The following is a 26,761-nucleotide window of genomic DNA, read 5'->3' as shown; positions in this document are numbered from 1 at the left end:
ACAAACTCCAAACGTTTGAATAGTATTGTACATTATACATTATAAAAAGCAACTGTCATCAAGCCCTCTTATTTTTTTAATCTGTCATTTATAGAGACCAGGAATAATTTCCCTAACAGTTACTTTTAAATGTAATGTATTATAATATCATGTTCCTCCCTAAAAAATAACTTCCAGAAGCCCAGAACCGCAACGTAATTTTTTTTTTTTTTTGAATCTAGCATTTTGAGATTAAAGTCGAAAAATGTAAAGATTAAAGTCAAAAAATTTTGAGATTAAAGTCGAAACATTTCGAAAATAAAGTCAAACCATTCCGATAATACAGTCTTCCATTCATAACAGTGTGTATCAATCAATCAACTTTATTCCAGACACAAAGGTCCATAGAGACAACACAGTACAGATATTTAAATAAATAAATAACAATACAAACAGTTAAAAACAGTAAAATTGAAGAGGCATCATTAATAAATCATTAAAAAAGTATCCACTGGCTCAGCGCACATATGTGTGTATGTGTGTAAAGAAATGCACTTGTGAAGTCTAAATGCCATGGATCAACACAAAATAGTAGCTTTTTATCTGGGCTTTCCACAAAATACTACACAGGTGCTAATCTACCAACAACGTTGCCTATAGATGAGCGCACAGAGCAGGTAACACAATCTGGTCCAAACTTTATGTGGCAGTGTTTTTGAGGTGTTTTCATGCTCATCTAGTCAACACAATCTGGGTCAACAACACAACAGTAACCGTTCTGTCTCCCTCTTCACCGTAAATACGTTCTGGATACATTTTAAGTCCATCATTCTGTATCCAATCATTTGGCCGGATCCTGTGATTTCCTCACATTTAATAACCACTAGACTAGTGGTTGAGGAAAAATTTTCTGATATGATTGTAAAGCGCTTTGAGTGTAGGCCTACTGTAGTTGTCATTTGAAAGTGCAATATAACTGCCCCATTCATTCACTCATTCATCTCCATCCAGTCTGAAAAAGTGTTTTCCTTGTTTTTTTTTTTCAACACTTTCAATGCCTAAATGCAATGCAGAAGTCATGTGGATCAAGTAGCTCTCAGAAAATTCCCATCTTACATTCTTTAACCCTTATGCTGCATTAGGGACATTTTTGGTCTTTTGCAGTTTAATTTCTTTGACCATTTTGGCTGTTTTAATGCAAATGGTATGAAATTTGGCAAAATTGTGACTTTTTGGATACATGTAAAAAATGTGATCCCATTTTGCAAAATATGTATAACACACACTGTGTAGATCAAATAGTAACACTCAGCACCATAAACACCAAAAATGGCCCATTGAAACCCATTAAAACGTTGTTTAAATCTGAGGCTGTCAGTAATACATGAAACATGATTTTTGCACAAACATTCTTTCATTTTGAAGCAAAAGCATTATATTTGCATTATATAGTGTATTCCACCAGATGACGTCACTACATATTTATTCCCTATGGGTGGAAATGCACCTTATTTTAGGCAATAGGCAATGTTTAATAGGTGCCCATTTTTGGTCTCTAACGCGCTAAGTGGGATTTTTTGCAAAGTGGGACTGTGATAATCCAAATCTAAAGTTTTCTCTTTGCATTTAGTTTATTGAAAATAATTGAATTTTTGTGTTTTTTCCTCTTATACAAATCGATGGTTTCGCAAACAAAACTGGTAATTAAAGGGTTAAAATCCTGAAATTGAATACATTTTTGGTAGTTATGATGAGGACTGATGCTGGTTAAAAGATTTAACTTGGTAAAAGTGGAAAATAATAATAATATATAATATTTTAGGCAATGTTTAATATGTGGCCATTTTTGGTCCTTAATGCACTCAACGGTGTTAAAAATCTAATGCAGCACAAGGGTTAATTATGAGCTCTATGAGGACATGAATCTTGTAATTACGGTTATACAACAAGGCGTGAACCTTTTCTCTCAACATCAGGACAGGAGAGTTGTCAGGCAATAAATGGAAAAATAAAGTAACTTGGGTTACTTATTTGAAAAAGTAACTCATATAAATTTGCTGTAAATTTAAAAGTAATGCGTTACTTTACTACTTGAAAAAGGTAATCTAATTGAATAACTTGCGTTACTTGTGATGCGTTACCCGTCCTGATTTTGCCGAGTTAGATTGCTCTTGGAACATTCCTGTCAAAAAATGTAATCCTAACCCTATCCCTAACCTTAAGTTATCCTTAAAGTCAGAGGGAAATGTACACTGATGTAGAAGCACCTAACCCTGGTTGTAAACCTAAACGTGACATAAACTGTAAACTTGCCCCTCAAATACGATTGATTGAAATCAGGTTCTGCCATTACCCTCAAAACTGTTCCCAAAGGATCACATCAGCCCCGAAACCACAAACGTAGAAGAGACTGTCTGACCATAAACATGACAAACCACAGTTCTTATCTGAAATAGCTCATATCACAATAATAACCCGATCATTTAAACACTGTAATTGCACAGCAGTGCTGGTACTTGAGTCCTTATGCAGAAAACACAAAAGAAACCTAGAAATGTGTACAGACATAATCAGTATTTGTCTAGTAAGAAACAAGCCTAGAAATAAGCAGTTCTTCTCATGGATATCTAGTTCATTATGTGTCAAACAATACACAGGGTTATCTTTCAAATGTTTGATGCACTGATCTGGAAATCTTTTGCCAATGCACTCATTTGGCACCCTTTAGCGTCAATATGAGACGCAGATAAATATGGGCCAGAAGGTGCCTCCTAGTGGTCTAACCCTGACACTACCCCAGACCTAAACCTACCCATGTTATATTGACGCTAAAGTGTGCCATGTGCGTCGGATTTAGGCGCAATGTCAAAAGCGTCACCTATATGACGCCCTAGGATGAGAATGCATTGGTTGTCAACATTTCTGTACACTCTCAGAAAAAAAGGTACAACAGCTGTCACTGGGGCTGTACCTTTTCAAAAAGTAAACTTTTGTCCATTTTAGGTGCTAATATGTACATTTTAAGTCATATGTACATTTTTGGTGCTAATAAGTACATTTTAGGTGTTAATATGTTCATTTCATGAGCTAATATGTCCATTTTAGGTTGTAATATGTACATTTTAGGTGCTAATTTGTCCATTTCAGAAGCTAATATGTCCATTTTAGGTCCTAATATGTACATTTTAAGTGCTAATATGTACATTTTAGGTGCTAATATGTCCATTTCAGGAGCTAATATGTCCATTTTAGGTCCTAATATGAACATTTTAAGTGCTAATATGTACATTTTAGGTGCTAATATGTCCATTTCAGGAGCTAATATGTCCATTTTAGGTCCTAATATGTACATTTTAAGTGCTAATATGTACATTTTAGGTGCTAATATGTCCATTTCAGAAGCTAATATGTCCATTTTAGGTCCTAATATGTACATTTTAAGTGCTAATATATACATTTTAGGTGCTAATATGTCCATTTCAGGAGCTAATATGTCCATTTTAGGTCCTAATATGAACATTTTAAGTGCTAATATGTCCAGTTCATGAGCTAATATGTCCGTTTTAGGTGGTAATGTACATTTTAGGTGTTAAGTACATTTTAGGTACTAATGTGTACATTTTAGGTGTTAATATGTACATTTTAGGTGCTAATGTGTACCACTAAGGTACCAATATGCAGCCTTTGGGTACTAAAGTGTACCTTTTGAAAAGGTACAGCCCCAGTGACAGCTTTTGTACCTTTTTTTCTGAGAGTGTACTTACTGTAGCTCTCGCTTCTCCTGACCTACTGACATAATGCAACCATTTCTGTTTCTCCTCCATTTAAGGTAAAGATGGCATATGCACATACACACACACACACACACACACACAGTGCAACAGCAGAGGTGCAGAGCTTGAGGGACGGTTAAGCTCAGAGGTTAGAGGAAGTCCTCCCTTATTAGAGAAATCCATTGGCACAATCGCTTCATTACTGCCCTTATGGTCTCCTCTCTCTCTCTCTCTCTCTCTCCACTCTTTAAGAAGTGAGAGAGGAAATTAAAGTGAGCAGAGAAGCATAGAGCAGAATCCATCTTGGATTAAAGGTGCAGATTAAAAACAAACTGTGCGGCAGGATGTGAAGGCTATTTATATCACACTGCGATGAGACTTCATCAGAGAAAGGAAGAATTTGCCTGAACCCTCGACCCAGTGGCTAATTAAACAGAAGGGTAATTCACAAATTTGCCGTTCCTTCAGATCTATCCTCTTTTCGTTTTCATTCTTCCATGGAACACAAATTATTTCGTATGTTTAAATTCAATAAAAGTGAATGCTGTGGAACATAATAATGTGCTGTTGCTTTATATTCTCAGGGTCTACAATAGACTAAGTTCTTTTTGCTTATTTCTGTGGATGTGCGGCTTGAGTGTGTATTTTCACATATGCTTGTTGAACATCTTGATAAGTAAAGAAACATTTTGTTAAAGAGAACCTTTGCCAACCCATTCGTCATTCAACAGATGCTATCAAGCTCCAAAAACGGTAAAAATACAGTATATTTCAAGTGGTTTGAAGTGAAACGACAGCTTGGTGTTCGACAGGCCTCGTCCTCATTTACTTTAATTGCATGAAAAGAGCAGCTAGGACGAAATGCCTTTGTGTTTCACAGAAGAAATAAGGATTTTATGACAAAAAAAATGGTTGAAATACTACAGTAGAGCTAAAACACACATTACCCGGTTAAGGCCCGATATACTCATGGCAAAGTTCTGTTCTGTTCTATGCTTTGGGGTGAAAAGAAGTTCGAAACCTGACCAGCAATACACCGTCAGTGAACATCCAACATCACCCACGCTGCTGAAAGCGACGTTTAGTTGAATCTGTAAATATGTGTCGTGATCACAGTGATGTGGACATGTTTGCCTGAGCTCCGCAATTCGATAGTCCAATAATGTCACGTTTAGTTAAATAGCAATGTTATACAATAGATTGTTTTAAATGCAGCTTTACAACATCAAACATGAAAAAAAACAATGTCAGTGTCTTTCAATTAGAATTACAACTTCAGTTTCTATTATAAAGTGACTCTCCATCATTAAATTCATGCAACACATTCTCATCACAAGACGTCATCTAACTGACGCTTTATCATCCGACGCTTTAGGGTACCCTTTAACGCCCTAGGATAGCGTCATCTAACTGACGCTTTACCTTTAGCGTCAGTTAAATGACACGGGTAGGTTTAGGTCTGGGGTAGGGTTTGACCACTAGGATAGCATCATCTAACTGACGCTAAAGGGTGCCTAAAGGGTCGGATGTTGATGCATGGTCAAAAGCGTCAGTTAGTTAGATGACACCTTGGGATGAGAACGGGCTGGTATAATAATAACAACTGAAGTATCGAATATTGATATTTTATCAAGGTATTGCAACGAAGTTCCAGTAGCGTGCCAACACTACAGCACAGTATGCTAGTATTCCCTTTCAAACATAGCCAGCTTCCAAAATCCAAACAGCATTGAAGAAACCAAATTGCAGTCTAATCAGCGAGCAAAAGAGTCTTTCCTGCAGAGAGCTTTAAAAGGTCAAAATTCTCTCTCAGTTATCAATACGCCTGCAATTGTAGAACCTATTTAACTTGATTCGGTTATTCACGGCTAACAAGCTGTTCCACATTTTGCCCTCTTTCATAAAGGGGGAACTTAAAAGTGCAGTTAAACTTTTTCTTCAAATGTGCCCTCTGAGAATGTCACAGTATTGTGAAGATATCACCATCTCTCCCAGCAGATGCTTGTCTATTTTTTTTTTTCAGCAATTACCAACATTTGACATATAAAAGTCATTCTCCTGCTAGTAAGAGAGACAATTATGCAGATCCAAACCCTTTACGACCCCTCTGGGTGTGCATTTGCATAGTGCCATCACAGACGTCAAAAAGGAAATTGTTCATTTCACTACGAAGGTTTTTCCCATTTCCATGTTACCTGATGGGAGTATGAGTGAATTTTGTGGGTGGGTGTGTAAACGCCGTATACACATACTGTACATGCAATCACCTCTGGGAACTGATTCAAATCGGTTTAAATGTATAAAGTCACAAATTAGGTATGATTGCACATGCATTCCTCTTCCCAGACCCACACTCTTTTATTGTAAATGCTCTCCTGTTCATTCCCAAAGGAAAGTAAAAGTACTTTCTTAAACATCTTTTTTTTTTCCTACATGTTCTACATGTGTAATGTTGAGTCAGATGCATTTAAGGGCAATCCAGAATCCGTAACTATACACAGGCAAGGGTCAGGGTAGGCAGCACAGGTTCACAGAAACTAGAGATCAAAGTACCGGATAATAACAAGAAACAGGGAACAGCACTTGGTAATGACAGCAGAGCAAATCAAGACTTCTCAAAGTTACAGTGAAAGACAAAGTCCAGATATAGGGGCAATAATGAAGAACAGGTGACGAAGATGGGGATAATTAGATAAACCAGGCAAGGATAGAGATAGATGATGATCAGAGGCAGAAATGGGAAATGCAGTTTTAATATTCCGGATGAGGCCAGAGGGGGGCGCAGCTGAGACTCTGACAACATGTGTCATACTGTGTAATACCTTAAAAGAACCATGAAAGTGGTCCGTGTGACTTGTGCGTTATATCAAATCTTCTGAAACGAAACTTCGATCATATGGCTCCATTTTTTGAGTTTTAGAGGGGGCAACGATGACGCAGTGAATGGTGACGATTCTCTCTGACCAATCAGCAGTCGGCATTGTTTTCATGTCCCATTTTAGTATCGCCTCAGCTCACTCAGAACCTCGGCGGAGGTATTACAAAAAAAAGTACCCGAAAGCAGGTACAGATACAACTTTTACAAAGTAGAAAACCAAACAAAGGCGAGCCGTCCTGAGTCGAGTTGATACCGTGTGACGGAAAAGCGCCAATAGTGTCAACCTCAATCCGGGCCACATCTGGTACGGTACATGTGGATTCAACAAGTACCAGATGTGGGCCGGATCTGGGCCGACACTATGTTGCTGTCTGGGCGTGGACAATCAAAGCATGCATGCAAGCACATTTTTATATTTTTCCTAAGGGATTGAAACGTCTGATACATGTCGACACATAAAATGACTAACAATTACATACATAAAAATTCTATAAGACTCTTGAGCTTTGAAAGATAAACCTCAACCTTTCTTTTTTTTTTTTTTTTTTGGTCTCTCTGCTGTTCGATTCACTTCATCCATCTGCCATATAATATGAAATGTGTTCAAACCAAGCCAAGTGTTGATGTTGACATTTTTATTTGTCATCATAAGAATTTATGTGGCCCATCAGTTAATTTGCTCCACCGCATGACTCATGATTCTATTGTACAGGCGGAGGAAGAAGTGGCCATCAAGATTTATATGTGTGCACGTTTATGTGTCACAGTGTTTGGCTCGCTTCTCCTGGAGCTGCTGTACTCTGTTCACAAGGGCTGATAAATCAAGGGCAAGTTTGCATACAAACACATGCACATGTTAACATGCATGAGTGCAGATGTGTGTGGAAAGGGCAGTTAGGCTACAGTGGTGCATTTGTAACAATCCAGAGCTGGCATTATAATAATAATTTCTATTTTGTATAGAAATGAGTACCTCTGATGGACAGACTCATTTAGAGTCTCCGAGGAAGACTAATCAATGATAAGGTGAGCGCAATCCATTCTCCGTCTGGAAACCTCTATTGCCAGACTGATGAGGTGCAAATTAAAAAGCCATTAGTGAAGCATCTACCACCACGGTGAACAGAGTCCCTGGCTAAGTCAATCTCTGAGGTCTTAGTGATTAATAACAATCAAGATTTTAAAAAAAAAAAAAAAACATTTATACTCCTCTACATCACGTACTTAAACATACTTAGTGTATGTTTAGGTATTTTCATCAGATTTTTGCCCTCCAGATGTCTTAAAATGCACATATACTGTTTGTAGTTGGTGAATGAAATGTACTTACACACACAAATTGGAATGTATATAATTTAATTAAATGAGAAAAATTTTTTGGGATGGATGGATGGATGGACGGAAAAATGGTCTATGCTAATCATTTGTGCGAATGCAGCCTTTATAATAGTTCTCTCTAAATAAGTCAACAGACTCACCGTAACACTAACTGGATGTTCATTTGACAATGTCAGTTATGAAGACAGTTTTGTTGTAAAATGTTTTGTAAAAAGTTGTGATGCGATCTAGGAAAACCCACCACATTGTGAAATTTTAAATATTACAGTTTTTTTGAGACCATATTAAAGCTGGATTCAATCCCTTTCCAAATCTGTTTTTATTTCTTTTTTTAATCGTTTTTCTGTAACAAAAGTTGTGGTTATCTGAAGTCGGCTGATCGCTATGATTTTATGACCAAAAAAACGGTTTAATTAAAGGTCACGTCCTGCTAGCGGAATGACTGGCACTCTTTATTTATTGCCTTTTTTTCATATCACATATTTTAGTAATCATCATAGATTAGGCATCATTCGAAAGCTTACAAACTCAAAATTCATCCTGTGAAAACCGTTTTGAAATTGGACGATTGAGAGGTGAGCGAGCAGCTTCAAACTCAACACATTCTCATCCCAAAAAGTCATGTAACTGACGTCTTGGGACGTATTTTGACCATACGTCAATATCCGCCTTTTTAGGGCCCCCTTAACTGACGCTTTACCTTTAACGTCGGTTAGGTGACGGGTTAGGTTTATGTTTGGGGTAGAGTTAGGATCCCATAACCTCATCTACCGACGTTTAAGGGGGCCCTAAAAAGGCGAATATTGACGTATGGTCAAAAGACGTCCCAAAACGTCAGTTATATGACTTTTTGGGATGAGACTGCGTTGTCAAACTCTGTTGTTCTCTTGTGCTCCGCATCTCACCACATGATACCGCTGGATAAAAATAAATTAATAAAAACTTGTAGTTCACCCAGGACTGGACTTTATTCTGTTATGTGGTTTAGTTTGATAGGTGAACTGTCTTTGTAGTGTCCGAGAAGGAGAGCTAAACGGGAGATATTGTCTTTTGCCCCTCCGCTCCGTCTTTTCAGCAGGACATAAATATACTGGATATAAATCGCTATTTTTCTGCACTAAACTTGTGAATTATCACAAGATATATTCAGAGATGATAAACAAGATAGAATAAGAATTAAGTAAAAACCCAATTTTGACATTCAATCTATATTTAGACTTTACTGAAAACATACCAGCGCGACATCCGACGGGTTTTCCCAGATCGCATCACAGTTCATAAAAGACTTTCCTAAGTGGTTTTGATCAAGTCAACATGTTATGCATGCATGTTTCCTGCGCATAACTGTTTTTTAAATTTGCCTATTTATTCAATATAATAACACTAGAAACAATGCTCTTGCTGTCTATCACCATGTTCAACTCAGAATAAACATGGATGCTGATCCCACTCGCTCAACTTTATGAAACATGAAAGATGATTTATTCATAAGCTCAATAATTACAACTCTGTGGAGCCTTGTGATTGAGAGATTAGACCCCTACTGTTTTTGTGTCTTCCCACAGAATGAAGATCATATATTCAACCGCAAAATAAACAGCATGTAAACTCCTCCATTTGGCACATGATTGCACAAAAAGATTGCTGGCTGGATGAAAGAACATTGTAGGGAACAAACTGCACTTTTTCTGAGAAGACGTGGAACCACTGTAATTGATCTGTATGTATGCGGTAACTCACACTTAGAGCAAAACGACCAAGCATGGCTTCTTTACCAGAAGGGACCGGTTTAATGATGAATTATTATTTTAAACATGATGAGCCGTTCGCCACGCAGCATAGGTTACTCTCTATTTGAAGACGAGGGAATGTGAAACATGTTTATGCGAATTCAGCTCGCAAACACGCCATTTAGAAGTTAATTGGAAAAAGGCATGCGTTTCAAAAATGTTCCTGGCTGCATGAAGAAAGATACCAAAAATATAGTTGTGACAGTTAATTGATTCCTCAACGAGAGTCTAAGAAGGCATAGCTCGATTAAAAGCGAAGGATTGTTTGCCCAAGAAACATCATCTTGGGAACGCTATCAAATTAAACACATTTGAAAGCTAATTTGTCAGGCTGCATTGAGTCTGGCTGTAAACAACGTGCTTAGTGCATTCCAATTGTGCTGGAAAAGTGCCCATTACAATGCTATATTTGTTGTGTAAACCTAATTCCTCCGTGGTTGTTTTCACAGAATGCATACACGTATCCCAGACCGCTGCCGAGGACCTGGATGGGAGACATCCCCACAATTCACTGAAGGGGCCCTTGAGAAAACACACCACTGCCCATTATGATTTGCAGAAGCTCAGATAAAGCCTTTCCTGGATTTTGCTTCAACACAAAAGCAGCGGAATCTGAAAAGAATTGGGCTGGATGGGCGGCACACATCCTCAAAAGCTCATTTGGGGCCCTTTCAAAAGTGGAGCAAGTGGATACGGCTTCAATTTGACACCCCGTCCTCGAGTCAAACCGGTTTGGTAGTCACTTCGACCAACAATAAACGTCCCCCACAATGGGGCTGGCAAGCATGCAAGGCAAATCCATCCGTATTGAACCAGCAAAACGTTTCCCGACGCTGCCATTGTTTCTGTATGATAGCTACCGCCTGCTCTCCCCACCGAACGACTCCCGTCCCGTTCATCCCTTTGTGTTGTGTAGTGACGTATTCATGTTGGAAACATCTCTCATGATCAGTGGACAGTAATTGCTCAATTGAGCACAACCCACGAGGACAACAGAACAGAAGAAGTTGTTGACTGCTGTGAAAACATAATGAAAAAAGCCTGCTTGTAAGGACCGTACCCTCACCGCGAGTTCCCACTGTGATTTGATTTCAACCCTGGCTGAACGTGGACTCACCACACGAGAGTTGAATTGTGGGTATGTGTGTGTTGTGGATGTGCTTTGTTTTCTTTTTCTGTTTAAATCTGGAATTTCCACGCTTTCCCTGGAGTCGAAAAGTTCACTGACTATTTTTGTATGAGCACACATTTTTGCATCTGGATGCCTTCTTGTCACCCAAAATCTAAGCCACTCGTCAACCCATCAACAAACTGGACATTTTCTACAATTTTTACAATTATTTTGTGCTGCAAACTCGGCTGGTTCTGAACAGGGTCGTAGACAATAAATAATTAAATGCAGCAAACACTATAATCATGCATAGTCAAGAGAGCAAAATAAATGTGTAGGCACAAATGCATCAACTAAATCCAAAATGGAGAGGGTACATGAACAAAACTACTGAACATATAGAGTAAATGTGACCTAGGCTTTATTAAATACGGGTTCACAGGGTTTGCATTGACCACGATGTGTTTTCTATGATGAATTGTTTGTCTGGTGACAGCATCATACATTTTTAGCTTTTGTCATGGTAATAATTTAGTCAGGCCTTAGCATTTCTTGGGTATATTACTACATTTTAAAGTTTTTACTTTTTGTACGATAAACAATTTAGATATCACTTCGGGTCACCACTTGATTTTCAGGCCGGGTCCTGTTGAGAACCACTCATACAAATACACACTACGATGGAAGCTTGTTTCCGCCACTGAATGAAAAATATAAAAGGTAATTGCGACTTTTTATCTCACAATTCTGACTTTTTTTCTCACAATTGTGAGTTTACTTCTCGCAATTCTGACATTATTTCTCAGAATAATGTCAGAATTGCGCGATATAAAGTCGCAAGTGCGAGATATAAAGTCAGAATTGCGTGATATAAAGTCAGAATTGCGAGATATGAAGTCAGAATTGCGAGTTATAAAGTCAGAATTGCAAGATATAAAGTCAGAATTGCGAGATATGAAGTCGCAATTGCGAGTTATAAAGTCAGAATTGCGTGATATAAAGTCAGAATTGCGAGATATGAAGTCACAATTGCGAGTTATAAAGTCAGAATTGCGAGATATAAAGTCAGGATTGCGAGATATGAAGTCAGAATTGCGAGATATGAAGTCAGAATTGCGAGTTATAAAGTCAGAATTGCTAGATATAAAGTCGCAATTGCGTGTTATAAAGTCAGAATTGTGAGATTTAAACTATTCTGAGGGGGAAAAAAGTTAGTCTTTTTCCCCCCTTAGAATTGGCCTAATAAGTCGCAATTGTGAGTTTATATCTCACAATTCTGAGAAAAGATGTCAGAATTTCGACATATAAACTCGCAATTATGTGTTATAAAGTCAGAATTGCGAGATGTAAACTCGCAATTGTGAGAAAAAAAGTCACACTTCTGTCTTTTTTTCTCAGAAGTGCGACTTTATATCACACAATTCTGACTTTATATCTCGCAATTCTGACTTTATATCTCGCAATTCTGACTTTATAACTCGCAATTGCGACTTTATATCACGCAATTCTGAGAAATAAAGTCAGAATTGTGAGAAAAAAAGTCAGAATTGTGAGATAAAAAGTCACAATTATTTATTATATTTTTTTATTCAGTGGCGGAAACAAGCTTCCATACACTACAACCATCTACGTTCGTCACATTAGTATTTCCCCTTCTCTGCACTATGAGGAGATGTACAGAATGATTTCTGAAGGATCATGAGACGAATTTTGCCGACCCCAAACTTGTAAATGCTAGTGTATTAGCTGGGAGACAAAAAAACACAAGTGACAAGTGTGTTACAAAAAAAAAACATATTAATGTAGCCAAGTGTAACCAGTACTTCAATGAATATGCACATGCACATCCATCTGTCGAGCCCAATCTCATGAAAGTTCGAATCTATAGCACGAATGTCATTTCTCGTGCCATTTATACACCAAAACTAGTTTTTCGCATGCATAGTATACGCATTTTTTGGCGTATAATAAACCTACCCAGGGGGTTTATGCACGCAAAAAACCATTTTTGGCGTATAAATGCCACGAGAAATGACAATCGTGGTATAGATACGCACTCTCATGAGACTGTGTTGATCTGTCCCCTTACATGCATCGTAATTGGTTAACATATGCAGTAGCTTGCTGGATGAGAATGAAACCTGCCAAAAGCAAAACAAACGGTTATTGTTATCCATCAAGGTTATTGGCTAAAGAGAGCTGGATTTGAGTTAGAGGAAATGTGATGCTTGCACAAGCAAAAGTGCCCAGCAAGGGCATTGCTATGCAGTTGCTAAGGTGTCCTAAATGGTTTAAGTGCATTGCTATTGTGTTCTGGGTTATTGCACTGCCATAAAAGGCCAACATATAAGTCTTTATGATTGTCTGATCTCTAGATTGAAGGCTTGGGTCCTTCTATTTCTGTGGTAATGTTTTGCCAGACAGAAACCATAAGTCGGATCACTTTGAAAAGTAATAAAACATCTGTATCACACGTCCAAAGCACAAATGCTGCGGATGAGTCACGCACTAAAACGGCTCTCAATTCTGAGCAATAGTGATAATTATGTTTGCCTATGCAAACTCCTCTGAGAAAAGATGTAAAGCAAACCACTGAAAGGTGTGCCGTCATGTGTCCTTTAGTGAGAAATGCCCACCCTAAAAGTCTGGTGTAATCAGATCCTCTTATAGGGAGAACTGCGTCTGCCAAGAACACACAATCTATCAATGTCACTGGCAGGATGGTCAGGACGGTGGGGTTTCTGTGCAATTTACTTAGTAATATTCCACATCCTCTTGAAGAACAAGCCAAATCATTTAAAGATCTCAGAAAAGGAAAATGTCTCTCCCCTGATTTATTGGTTCTTCTGAAATCTTCAAGTCGGTAATAAAAAACAACTAAAAACAGGTGCTTAATCATGCATCTCGATCATACCTCCCACGAAAGAACTGGTCTCCTTTTTGGTCGGATTAAATTTCTTTCAGTTCTCTGATTTTCACATGTTGATCAACCAATACGAATGCATCCACTTCTCAGAAAGTACGATGACCTTAGGTTTCCGTTAATGCAATTTGGTTTTCTTATAGATGAACATGTTCAAGGTTCTGTGTCATTATGATTTGAAGTAGACAGACAAAGGAGATGTGTGTTTAGAGCTCATGTGTTAACAGGGCCATGGACAAATTGCCTATAGCTTTGCTCTCTCAAGTAACCCTCACATTGTATTCATTTAACGACATATGTGTTTTGTGTGAAAGTGAGGATCTTTCAAAGCATTGTTATTGTTTAGGTTCTCTCTTAAACATTGATTGAACCGCTGTGATGTTATTTTATGGATTTGTCTTTATGAACTGTTATTCGACATTCGAAATCCAACGTCATCAGAAAACTCCATTTGTTGATGTTTTGAATTTCAATGTAGCCTATGTAAGTGATTCTTAACCCAAAATGCTATTATGTTCGGAGGTCCAAAAGTTCACAATGAAAACCAGGGATTATTTTCCCCATTAAAACCTGGAAAAAAAAAGAGAGAGAAGCTATTCAGTACGTCCCATCCTAATTTCTTGTTTCAATAGGAATTAAGTCGCAGGAAACAAAACATACTCGTCCAGTACTTTTTTAACAGCTCACCTTAATCTATGTTAATATGCCATATCACCTTTTTATTGAAACTTTCCACTCAATATGTCATGCTGATAATGTCATTTTGCAATGAAAAACATTTACCAAATTAAACTAAAAATGCAATAGATTAGATTTTGGATCCAGTACCAGCCAGTATGGACATTACAACCAGGAGATTAATGGGTTGGATGGAGGTTAACTGCACTGACAATCTGAATCTGTGCTTGTGAGTGTTTGTGCAAAGGATAAACTGCTCCTCCTCTACTGTAATACCAGAAACATCATGCATGAGTTCAAGGAAAACAGTCACCCATATCATATGCAACACTCACAGGATCACGTTGACAGAAGAGACATTAGAGAGCGAGTTCAAGGAATGTTTCCGGGTTCAAGGCAAGTTAAAGTCTATTGATAGCTTCTGTGACAAGATCTCAACCACAGAAACACATTCATTTTTTGTACAAATGATTAACCAGATCAAAACTGTAAGAGATCAAGCTGGATCATTCAAATAGGAACTGCTGCTCCAAAATCTGATTTGTGCACTTTTTATATTCGAGTTCCTCTGATGCTTTTGGATGGTGCATTATTGTTGTGACAAAACAAAAGTTTATGACAAACCTACTTTCGAGGTTCTTTTTTTGTAAGTCTCCTTAAGCCTAGTTGGTAACACTTTAGAATACGGTTCCTTCGTTAATGAATAACTACACAAGAACTAATGAGTAACACAATATTAACAATCTAGTAACTATTATGAACTAACAAGAAACTCTGATTAACGAACTAGTAAGTAATAGCGCACAGACGAAAGTGGTAGTTCACTATTAAGTAATCAATAGCTACTATTTTTTTAATACTTCCCAGAGAACTACTGAAAAAGTTTATTAACAATCTAGTAACTACTATTAACTAAAAGAAGCTCTTATTAACGAATTAGTAAGTAATAGCTCACAGATGAAAGTGTTACTAGATACTTCTGTGTGAGTTACTAATTATTTGGATCCGTATTATAAAGTGAAGATCATTGGAACTAACTAGTAATTACTCAAGTGTTACTACATGATCTAGTCATGATTTGTGCAACCGTTTGAGATTTTTGGTGAACTTTAGTATACTTTTAGAAAATGTCTTTAGTAACACTTGAGTAATTACTAGTTAGTTCCAATGATCTTCACTTTATAATACGAATCCAAATAATTAATAATTCCCACAGAAGTATCTAGTAACACTTTCATCTGTGAGCTATTACTTACTAATTCGTTAATAAGAGCTTCTTTTAGTTAATAGTAGTTACTAGATTGTTAATAAACTTTTTCAGTAGTTCTCTGGGAAGTATTAAAAAATAGTAGTTATTGATTACTTAATAGTGAACTACCACTTTCATCTGTGCGCTATTACTTACTAGTTCGTTAATCAGAGTTTCTTGTTAGTTCATAATAGTTACTAGATTGTTAATATTGTGTTACTCATTAGTTCTTGTGTAGTTATTCATTAACGAAGGAACCGTATTCTAAAGTGTTACCGCCTAGTTCACACTACATGATTTTAAAAAGTCGGGCTGAACTGTGCGGTTCACCAACATGACGTCATGAATTTTGCGTAAACATGTTATCTACTGTATACGCATTTTGAGCTATCCGCGTGTATTCGCGTATATGTCCACGCCGTTAAATGTCCGAGTGATTCCGCGTGTTTGTCTACGCCATTAAATGTATGAGCGAAACAAAGCAAAATGTTGATCTACATCTGGGAAGCGATATTTTTTTTTTCTAGGATGGTAGGGGAAAACTCATAAATGCTATTAACCCCAGTGATGGGTAGGTTTAGGGATGGGGTTGGAGTAGGTCAAATATTTATGTATACAGTAATGTAACGTTAAGTTAGCGTTCATAAACACGCTGAAAAGCGATTATGCGTGTTGATAGCACGCCAAAAATGGAAATACAAATTGGCGTGTCATACGCAATTTCATGAGATCAGTCTGGGTTCACACTACATGACTTGCTCTCTGTCACACAAGCCAACAACTTTTTCACCCAACGATTCTATCTTGTCTACAAACCATGTTTTGCCACGAAAAATCAAGCGATAAAACGAACCGGAAAAGAGACGCGAAACAGCATGCGGACCAATACCCAGCGAAGAAGACGAAGAACATTACATGCGAATATGGACGTCAGACCGAAACTAGTGCTGCAAACTGTTTGCGCGATGATTTGCTCAGAGAAAAAAAAATGCAAAAAAAGAAAAAATAAGATTTACCCAGTGACCTCAACCTATGCCTTGCTCTGATTGGCTGTAGCTCATGACATCACTGAGGCTAGATAGCATGCTAGATATTTTTCTAGGCTCGGCGACACGTCTGCGAGGCGTCGGTGAGCATCTTTGATGCATTGTTGGCTCTTTCATACAAACAGATTGGCGAGCATTCATCGCCCGCGATTTGCACGCGGTAACACCCTGACCTGTCGGCGAGCCCAATGATTTACAAATCGGGCTTAAAATCATGTAGTGTGAACTAGGCTTATGTTTTCTTTCATTACATAATCTTGGAAAGCAAGATAGCTAAAACAGAATGAATTCTCCCTGGAAATGTGTAATTTGTGTATAGGGAGCAGCAGTATTGATGTTGGTTAACAACATGAGACCAGTTTAAAGGTTTACATTGATGCACTTACAGTGGAAATCATTCTTAAGGTTTGAGGAGTTTTATTTTGGATATGACTTTTTTTATCAAAAATTCTCTCATTAACACATAACATACATACAGTATGTAACACATTCGGTCATCATACTTTTAAAAAACGGTGTACTTTGAAGTTTATCCTTGTTCAGTGTCCAGTGTAAGTGCATTAAGGTACTGTAAATGCACCGTGTGCTTGTTTTTACGAACTGAAGGATTGAAGTTGAAAAGGTTTTCTCTGGTAATCAACAGATGTTATCTGTATAACTTTACTTATAGGACCTAGAACATTCCTTCATTACGAACCCCTTATAAAGATACATCGATCACACTGTGACAAACTGCTTTTGTATGTTCACCATTCTCTGTGATAGTCCGCACCTGGCTGTGCCTTGCAGTGTGCATTTCATACAATTTTCATCACAAAAAAAAAACAACATAATGCTTGCCATGTTCATGTGTACAGACTTAACTCCTGGACCAGAGGTAAAAGATATGTTGATATTTGTATTTTTATCTGTATCCTCGGTATGTATGTTGCTCTCTTTCTTTAGAAAAATAAAAGTAATACTTTTCCTGAAAGACTGTGATTTGTCAGTGTTAAAAATATGAGCTGCTGATGCAGGTTTGAATCCAGCAGGTCAATAACATTTCACTTAGTTAAAATTGTGGATGGATGGATGGATGGATGGATGGATGGATGGATGGATGGATGGATGGATGGATGGATGGATGGATGGATGGATGGATGGATGGATGGATGGATGGATGGAAGGAAGGAAGGAAGGAAGGAAGGAAGGAAGGAAGGAAGGAAGGAAGGAAGGAAGGAAGGAAGGAAGGAAGGAAGGAAGGAAGGAAGGAAGGAAGGAAGGAAGGAAGGAAGTCTGCTTAATTACTACAACAAAATAATTGGGAATTGGTAATCAAGGCACTGTCCCTGAAATGCTGTATTTATATGTGCTAATATAAAACTTTAATCAGAATGACTGGCAGTGGCCAATCAGTCCCATTCTGTATTTCATAATAGCATAGGAAAGAAGAAATTGTTTCTCCATTCCTCCCCCCTCTCTCTCTCTCTCTCTCTCTCTCTCTCTCTCTCTCTCTCTGCTGTGATCCCGTCAGTTTCTTGTGTGACGGTGAGGCTGGAGTTACGGGTGCAACGGTGTGTGAATAATGGATTGCCAAGCTGTCGTTGTCACTGGCTCGCATCCTTAAGAGAGGACACTAATGCGCTTTTAATTACGAGTGTCATTATAGAGACATATGAGCGACACAGTTGCAGTCATTCAAACATCTTCCTCTTAATCTGCAAGGCTTGCGGTTTCATTTCTTAGTGGATTAAGCAGTAATGAAGTCGTGCACTGCTGCTTTCTGCTGCGTGTGAATGTTCTCGCATCATGATGCACTTAAAGGAACCTAAAGGATGCATTGGTTTTGTGGGAGAGGACATGTTGACCTTTTATATATCACAAAAGATCACAATTGGTCAGGTGGTTACCCTTGCAGATCTACAACACCACATCCCACCAATATATAGAACCGGTCAAAAGTTTGGAATAATTACTATTTTGTAATGTTTCTGAATCGAATTCTTTTCATAACAGTGATATTATTACAATTGATTCAATATATTTTAAAATGTATTTTGTGGTGATAATCCTTCAGCATCATTACTCCAGTCTTCAGATTCACATGATCCTCCAACAGTCATTCTCATATGCTGATTTGCTGCTCAAGACACCATGACGAACTACATTAGAAGTTTGGGGTTAACAAGCTTCAGGAAGGATGCATAAAAATTTCAAATACGTGCTGTTCTTTTGAACTTTTAAAAAGATTTCTGAAGGATCATGTTGAACATTCAGCTTTGGAAGAATTGAACATCACAAGAAATTACATAAATTCAAATATATATGAAGAGTTCAGATGCAAAAGCCTCCAAATGCCATTTGAAATTTTCTTCTTTAATGATGATTTTTATCAAACTTGTATATTTAAGTTCAGTAATTTCACTTATCAAACTTGTATATTTAAGTTCAGTGATTTCACTTAAATGGCAATGATAATTACCTATTAATTGTTATTTAAGTGAAATTACTGAACTTAAATATACAAGTTTGATAAAAATCATCATTAAAGAAGAAAATTTCAAATGGCATTTAGAGGCTTTTGCATCTGAACTCTTCATATATATATATATAATTTTTTTAATTGTCATAATATTTCACACTATCGCTGTTTTTACTGTATTTCAACTAAATGCAGAGTTTATAAAAGACTTCATTACGTCGTTTCGTTTGTTTTTGAAAGAAGAGTACGTGATATTAAAATGAACAACAAAAAAAGAATAAACAGAACAGACAGGAATCACCTATCCTTGAATGTTACAGCAAAAATCTAATTATTTGGCTCATGCAAATGATTTGACTGCGTTATTTTGCTGTGCAGACAAATAGTTTGTACAGTGCACATCGGAAGTGAAGGGTGGAATTAAACCGCCGTGTATTAGTTAAATACCTCCCACGCTTCATCTAAGATGATGGGCCCTGCTCTGCTGAGTCATTTCATTTCATTGCAGAAAGATTTCATTTGTACAAGCACCTCACATGAAGTGTCACTCATTTAATCCTGCTCTTGCAGTTATCGTGAGAAGAAACCTGATGCAGGGTACCTTATGAACATTTGTATTATGTAAGCGAGCACTGTAAAAACGAATACGCTTTATCTAAATCAACAAAAATTGTGGCAACAGATTACAAGCAATGTTATTAATTAAATTTAACATATTTAATAATGAATCAAATTAATTCCTTAAAAGTTAACCATTTAAAACGAGTAAAACAACAAACAAAAAAAAAAGTACATTTAAGTCACCATTGTGGTGATCGGTGTTTGTTTTAGGATTGATTTAAAATTACGGCTTTCTCCTTCAGTGATTCTGCTTGTTAACATCAGGTGTCTTCAATGTTGGCAATATAATATAACGTCTGTCTGTTATTCATATATTTTTGTAAAATTTTTGGGTGTAAACTTTACTCATTTAAATGGGTATAATTCATTATTACTCAATTCTAATTTGTTCAATTTAATTAATAATATTGCTTGTAATCTGTTGTCACAATTTTATTGATTAGATAAAGTGTATTAATTTTTACAATGTGGCTCTTTTTGGGGGACAGCGACAATGAAGGTGGTCTTTGTTTGCAAGTAAAATGCAAACAAATGCAAATAAAAATTTATTTTACTAGTGGTTATGTAAATGTTTTTTTTTTTCCGTTTGCATGTGCATTTCAGAAGTTCCTCTAAGGCCTTGTTCACACTTACATGTTTTCATCGCATTTTTTGGCCTTCAGTCCACACTGAAACGGCGTTTTTGTCCTGTAAAACCGGAGGCATGTTTAGTCAGATGCCGCATATTGAACCAACAGATACACGTTTACACCGCTATTGTGCCTGCTATGTGCTGCACTGTTGCTAAAGATGTTACTTTGTACACTCTTCAGATAATTTACTCACAATTGCTCTATCCTGCGGCAACATGAGAGCAGTTGCGTTTTAGACCGTCACCAAACACATGGTGAGTGAGTGTGAACTGGATGCACTAAATAAAATGGTAAAATACTGACTATTGCTGTATTTGAAATAGAGATGGTGTGGTGCATTGACCAAGGGCCAAGTTGCATGTCGAGGGCTTGGAGCAAGAGGGGCGTAAGCGGCTTTCAACAAACTTTACAGGACAAACAGACAAAACAAAATTTTGACCACACTTCAATCACCTGTATTATTAACCTTAAACCACAAACATTGCAACCACAGGCATACTTACATGAATGAGTATTTAAGTAAACAAAAATGTATGGCATATTAACACAATGGACATGTTCTAAAACATTTTCAAATAAAAAAAAAAATCAAATATGTCAGCTACGCTTTTTTGTTGCTTTATTCAATACCGTTTGATCTCAGATAGGTATTTTGGCACCATTGGATAGAGCTCATCGAGACCTTTATTTTGATATACAGAACTCATATTCGCCCAAAATGCCACTTACGCCCCTCTGGCTCCAAGCCCTCGATGTGTTCATTAGTAAAAAAAATAAAATAAAAAAATTAAAAAAATCTATTAAATTTTGTGCAAAAATTTCTGATCAAATAAGCTGACAAGAAGAATTCATGGCTAAATTGACTTCCTATGCATTTGTCACACTGGAAACGTCGCATTAAACAGGTTCGGTTTTAGAAAACCCCTTATGCCAAAAAGGTTCTGCATAAGGAGAAATGTCTTAACCGCATATTCATGAATTTTTTTTAAATTCCTGATTACGTGCTGATTGATTCCTAAAATGTAATCAAATAAAAAAAAATGAATGAAATGAAATGAAAATGGATTAATCAAAGCTAAACCCATAAAATGATCCCTTGATTGGACACCCCTGAAGGTTCTCTATACATGAAGTGCCCAACGGGACACTATAAGGTTCCATATAGAACCATTTATTCTATAAGTGTATTGTGGGATATGGCATACTGTGCAGTGTTCTTCAGTTTTGCACATTTTGAAAAGTAATACATACTGCAGAAATAGTACGAGTAGCGTGGTAAGCTTTCAAACATCACCAGATTTTCCCCATCCGTTCGGTTTCACGTGTTTGACAAAAATAAGATAAATAGCAGCTTTGAAAAAAAAGAATTATCAGCATGCAAACTCTTCATGCACCCAAGCATGCACTTTCCAATTATGCTTATCAAATCCATTGTGCTTATGAAGTTCGGCTGTTATGGCTGTACGATAGTTTTGTGGCCAAATCAAATGTTGAACACATTGTGGCTAAATAAAATCAGTGCTCATTTATCATACCGTTATCTGATATCCGGTTTAATAGAGGCTAGAACTTGCAGAATCCACATCACAATGCAATTATCCGCCTCCTAACTCTCGTTTGACAGCTTTCCCTCCTTGAATTGAAAAGGAGAGAAAATCTGCGCAGAAAACAGTTTTGGTGTCCTGAAGGGAGACTCGGGTTATTGCAACGCAGCTTTTAAAATGATGTGTCCTCTCGTGGATTTTTCTCCCCTGCACAGGGAGAATCTGTTATGAATTTATGTCATAAGTACTGTTTTGCAAATATAGGTTAAAGGGATACTTCAGGATTTAGCATTAAGCTTTGTATTAGTAGAAAACATGTCGTATTTTCGAATTACCATGCCTTCCACCCTCATATCCCTCTGAGACGAGAGATTTATGTATTTTTTTTTGTCTGGAAAAAATCCTCAGATGACGCAAAAATCGTCATTTTTATGTCCAGAGGCTAAAGACTACAGTCAGTAGTAGGGTCTGTCCCACATGTTCTCAACCCGCCCATAGAGGAAGGATCTCACCCAGAGAATGAACACATAGTGTCGGCCATCTTTTTTTGGAAGCTAAGCTAGCAGGCTCTTGTTCTGTGGAGAAAGCGGAGTAGTAGCGGTTACCGTCCTCTTTTTCCCGGACATGTCCGGCCGTCGATGTCTGGGATTCAGATTTTGCTTTCTGCAGTCGCCATTCATTGTTTACATGCACACCTTTTGTTTCAATCTAACTGAATTCATTCCGATTGTGAATCTGAATGTAGTGTTTACATGAACGCTTAACAAGTGATCGGTTGATGTGCGTTTTAACATTGCTAAGAAAATTCCCGCTCCTCCGTGAGAGATACGAGACCGGTGCGTCTCACAGGTCATCGGTAATCACGCTACCGGCCTCGCCCCGTTCTCCCGCGGCCCTCACTCGTCCCGCCCGCCACAGTAAACACGATGAATGGCGACTGTAGAACGCAAAAGCCGAATCTCGGACACTTTGGGCGATCTCGAAACGCATTTTCAGGCAGACTCATCACGGAGACTCACTAGTAGCCTAGACTTGTTGTTTAACGACTGCGATCTGTTACCGGTAGGCGTGGCCTCCTAGGGCAGCGAAGCAAGTGCATTCTGGGAGTTGTTGTCTTTCATCCACATAAGCCAAAAATACATTTTCTGGCTTTTCTCAGTCTAGAAAACTCCAAATTCAACAATAATTTCACATTTCTACTATATAAATGACCCATTATAAATACACATTCATCTTTCCAGTGGTGAAGTATCCTTTTAAAGAGTTTAAAATCACTGGTCCTTTGGTCACTGTACAACACTATTCACAATGCCTCTTACAACTCACTGTCTCTGTTTGTACTCTTAAAAATAAAGGTTCTTAATTGCCATTGATCCATGAACAATCTTTCACATCCATTGGACCTTTCCATTGCGCAAAAGGTTCTTTATAATGGAAAAAGATTATTAAAGATTATGTTTCTGTCAAGAATTGTTTACTGAAAGGTTCTGAAAAGTGGTTCTTCCATGGCATTGCTGTGAAAACCTCCTTTTGGAAGCTTTATTTTTTGCACACATATATCGCAACATCCTCACTGCTGTTTTTTTTTTCTTTTTTTTTTTCTGGTGCTCCTGTCATTGGTGGCATCGCCTATTGTGCCCTTTTCCAAAAGCTTTTTACGTGTCAGAGATTGTGCTGCGACACACTGCCGTTTACCAAACATTACAACTGACATCAGCCCTGACATTTGAGTAACTTTTGCAGGCTTATCCTACAACGCGTGTCATGTGCTTTCGGTCCTGAGCTTCATAAATGTCTTGTGCAATTTATTTCAGGACAACCACAAGCATATTGCATTCACTTAAGGAATCAAAATCTACTCTGTTTTTCTGTATGAATGAGTTAATTATCTCAGAATTACAAGAGAATTTTTAATGGAAAATATTTTTGCTCTGTTTTTCTGAATTAATGACTGAAAATTGAGTAACTCATTAATTCATAAAAACAGAGGGAAACATTTTTTTTCAACAACAATATACATATATCATAATTCTGAGATTATAAATATATCTACATAAAAAATATATCTACATAATTCTGAGTTTTTTTCCATGACAAATTATCTCGTAATTCTGAAATACTTAACTTGTTAATTCAGAAAAACAGAGTAGATTTTTTTTTTCTTCAAGTGAATGCAATACACTTCCATAGGATCCTGAGTATGTTTGCTTTATTCCGTATTCTCATTTCCCTTTTACCTCTTAATATTCTACAAATCTAGTTAGGGTGGCTAATATGTTACCATGTTTAATGGATAATAACACATACTTTAGATTCTTCTCCAAAAAAGTTTACAAACGGGAAATATGTACTCAATATTGCACTTAAAACATAAGTTTGTTCTGCAAGTGAATTCAGTCAATGCAAGCAACATACAGTACATATTCAATTTTCCATGTTCCAAATCTGCTATTAAAACTGTTTTCAATATGTATATGTTAAAAAAAATAAGTTTAGCATTATTAATATTTTTAAAAATGTTTTTGAAAGACTTTGACATAGAATCTGCTATGTCACAAACATTACATCGCAGATTAATGATCAAACTTAAGAAACCACCTAGCTTTATGGGTTAACATTATTAAAGGGTCATGTGATTGGTTTTGACATTGGCTGTCATGAGGCCATTATAACTTTGACATGAATATTTTTCTTGACCTTAACTACAGTGGTACTAATTTAATTAGTCATTAAAATGTTACAATGGCTTCATGACAGCCAATGTCAAAACCAACCAGATGCCCCCTTAATAATATTAACCCATAAAGCAAGGTGGTTTCTTAAGTTTGATAATTAATCTGCTATGTCGTGTTTATGACAGGTTGTGTTGTCCTAGTAATGTCAAGTTGTCATGAAAAAGACACTGACAGGTTATGATGTATTGGTTTATGTCAAAGTGTCATTAAGACATCTCAAACAATGTCATAGTTGAGCAATGCATGTTATGATTATGAAGGTGTCATGTCAGTCTAATGCACACCCCTTCAAGTAACGTTTTACCAGATAAATGGTCAGTAGCATCCCAAACCTTCCATAGTCTTGTTTAGGTAAAATGCTGGATTGTTTCCCTGGCTATCCTTACAGTTTGTGACAATTACAGGAGATCTCTCTGTGGGAAACTGTGCTGACGACAATCTGCCCACAGCCGAACGAGAGAGAAAAAACCCCTCAAATTAGTCTGACTCTAGAATTAGCTGAATTTGACCTTTTTTCTGGCGAAGCAGACAGGTTTCACAGTTGCCCAGCCAATGAGCTCCCTAGTGACAAGCAAAAGATCGTTGTGTGTCAGTGCGGGCAAATAGTTTTCCTGCGTTTTTCAGCCAAAACCTGTCAATTTGTGAAGGTGTGCATGTCTGCTTTAGAGGAAGAAGAAAAAAAGGTGACAAGAGAACATTGAATTCTGCTCTATTGTTGCAATCTGCCTCGGCTGGCAGCGCTTTCACATGTGAATCATCATGCATTGTAAAGCAGTCGTGATATGTATAATCTGATGAAACACTAACTCAAACAAATATCCATTTATCAGGATGACTGACATGTTATCAACAACTCTAATGACACCGCATGAGTAGCGAGTGATGTTCGACATCTCATGATGTTCGGCATCCATGAGGCAACTTTAGACAACACTATCATGGCTGTTTAAATCAATGAATATACAATTATTTTTTTTTATTTTTTTTTTTTTTTTAAGAAATCAATACTTTTATTCAGCAAAAACGCATTAAATGAGTAGTTCACTTTAAAAAAAAACTTTTGCTGATAATTTACTCACCCCCATGTCATCCAAGATGTCCATGTCTTTCTTTCTTCAGTCGAAAAGAAATTAAGGTTTTTGATGAAAACATTCCAGGATTTTCTCCATATAATGGACTTCAATGGGAACCAAACGGTTCAAGGTCCAAAAGACACTTTCAGTGCAAACTGCAAACTGTTCAAAGGGCTTTAAACGATTCCAGATGATGAATAAGGGTCTTATCTAGCGAAACGATCGCTCATTAAAAGAAAAATAACAAAGTTTAAGTTTTATAAGCTCAAATGGTCGCCTTGCTCTGTTCTGTGATGTGCGTTCGTGACTCTCCTGTTCAAACTCATTTATCAAAATGAAAGAATCTTTTTTAGTGTTGTTTGGTTCATTCAACGAACGAAATTAACGAGCTGACTCGTGAAAAGATTCGTTCATTTTGATGAACGAGTTCAAATAGGAGAGTCACAAATGCGCATCACACCCTAAGCCCAACAGAGCAAGGTGACCATTTGAGCTTATAAAACTTAAACTTTGTTATTATTATTTTTTTTTTTAAATGAGCGAACGTTTCGCTTGATAAGACCCTTATTCATCATCTAAAATCTTTTAAAGCCCTTTGAACAGTTGAAATTGTCTTTTGGACCTTGAACCGTTTGGTTCCCATTGAAGTCCATTATATGGAGAAAAATGCTGGAATGTTTTCATCAAAACCTTAATTTAACCTTAAAAAGTTTGTTTAAAAGTGAACTAGTCCTTTAATTTGATCAAAAGTGACACTTAACATTTTTACCAAAAAAAAAAAAAAATTTGATGATAATAAGAAATGTTTCTTGAGCATCAAATCAACATAGTAGGATCATGTGACACTGAAGATGTAATGATGCTGAAAATTTTAGCTTTGCATCACAGAAATAAATTACATTTTTAAATGTATTCAAATAGAAAACAGTT

The 26,761-nt window shown here is 37.1% G+C and overlaps 2 protein-coding genes across 4 annotated transcripts in view; one reads left to right on the top strand and one right to left on the bottom strand.

Annotated features, from left to right (window-relative positions):
• Positions 1 to 12,186, top strand: part of lrrtm4l2 (leucine rich repeat transmembrane neuronal 4 like 2) — a 30,433-nt gene extending 18,247 nt beyond the window's left edge. For both annotated transcript variants that reach the window (XM_039675027.2, XM_039675036.2), the window contains exon 3: positions 10,208 to 12,186. In XM_039675027.2, coding sequence (XP_039530961.2) covers positions 10,208 to 10,273 — 66 coding nt within the window. In that variant the 3' untranslated portion in view covers positions 10,274 to 12,186. The remainder of the gene's footprint in view (positions 1 to 10,207) is intronic.
• Positions 1 to 26,761, bottom strand: part of LOC120481360 (leucine-rich repeat transmembrane neuronal protein 4) — a 433,509-nt gene that overhangs the window by 385,559 nt on the left and 21,189 nt on the right. The window lies entirely within an intron of this gene.

This window comes from Pimephales promelas, chromosome 14, assembly GCF_988280905.1.
Source record: "Pimephales promelas chromosome 14, fPimPro1.hap1.1, whole genome shotgun sequence".
NCBI lineage: Eukaryota > Metazoa > Chordata > Actinopteri > Cypriniformes > Leuciscidae > Pimephales > Pimephales promelas.
The sequence above is the reverse complement of the archived record's forward strand: the minus strand, read 5'-3'. Positions and strand labels throughout refer to the sequence as shown.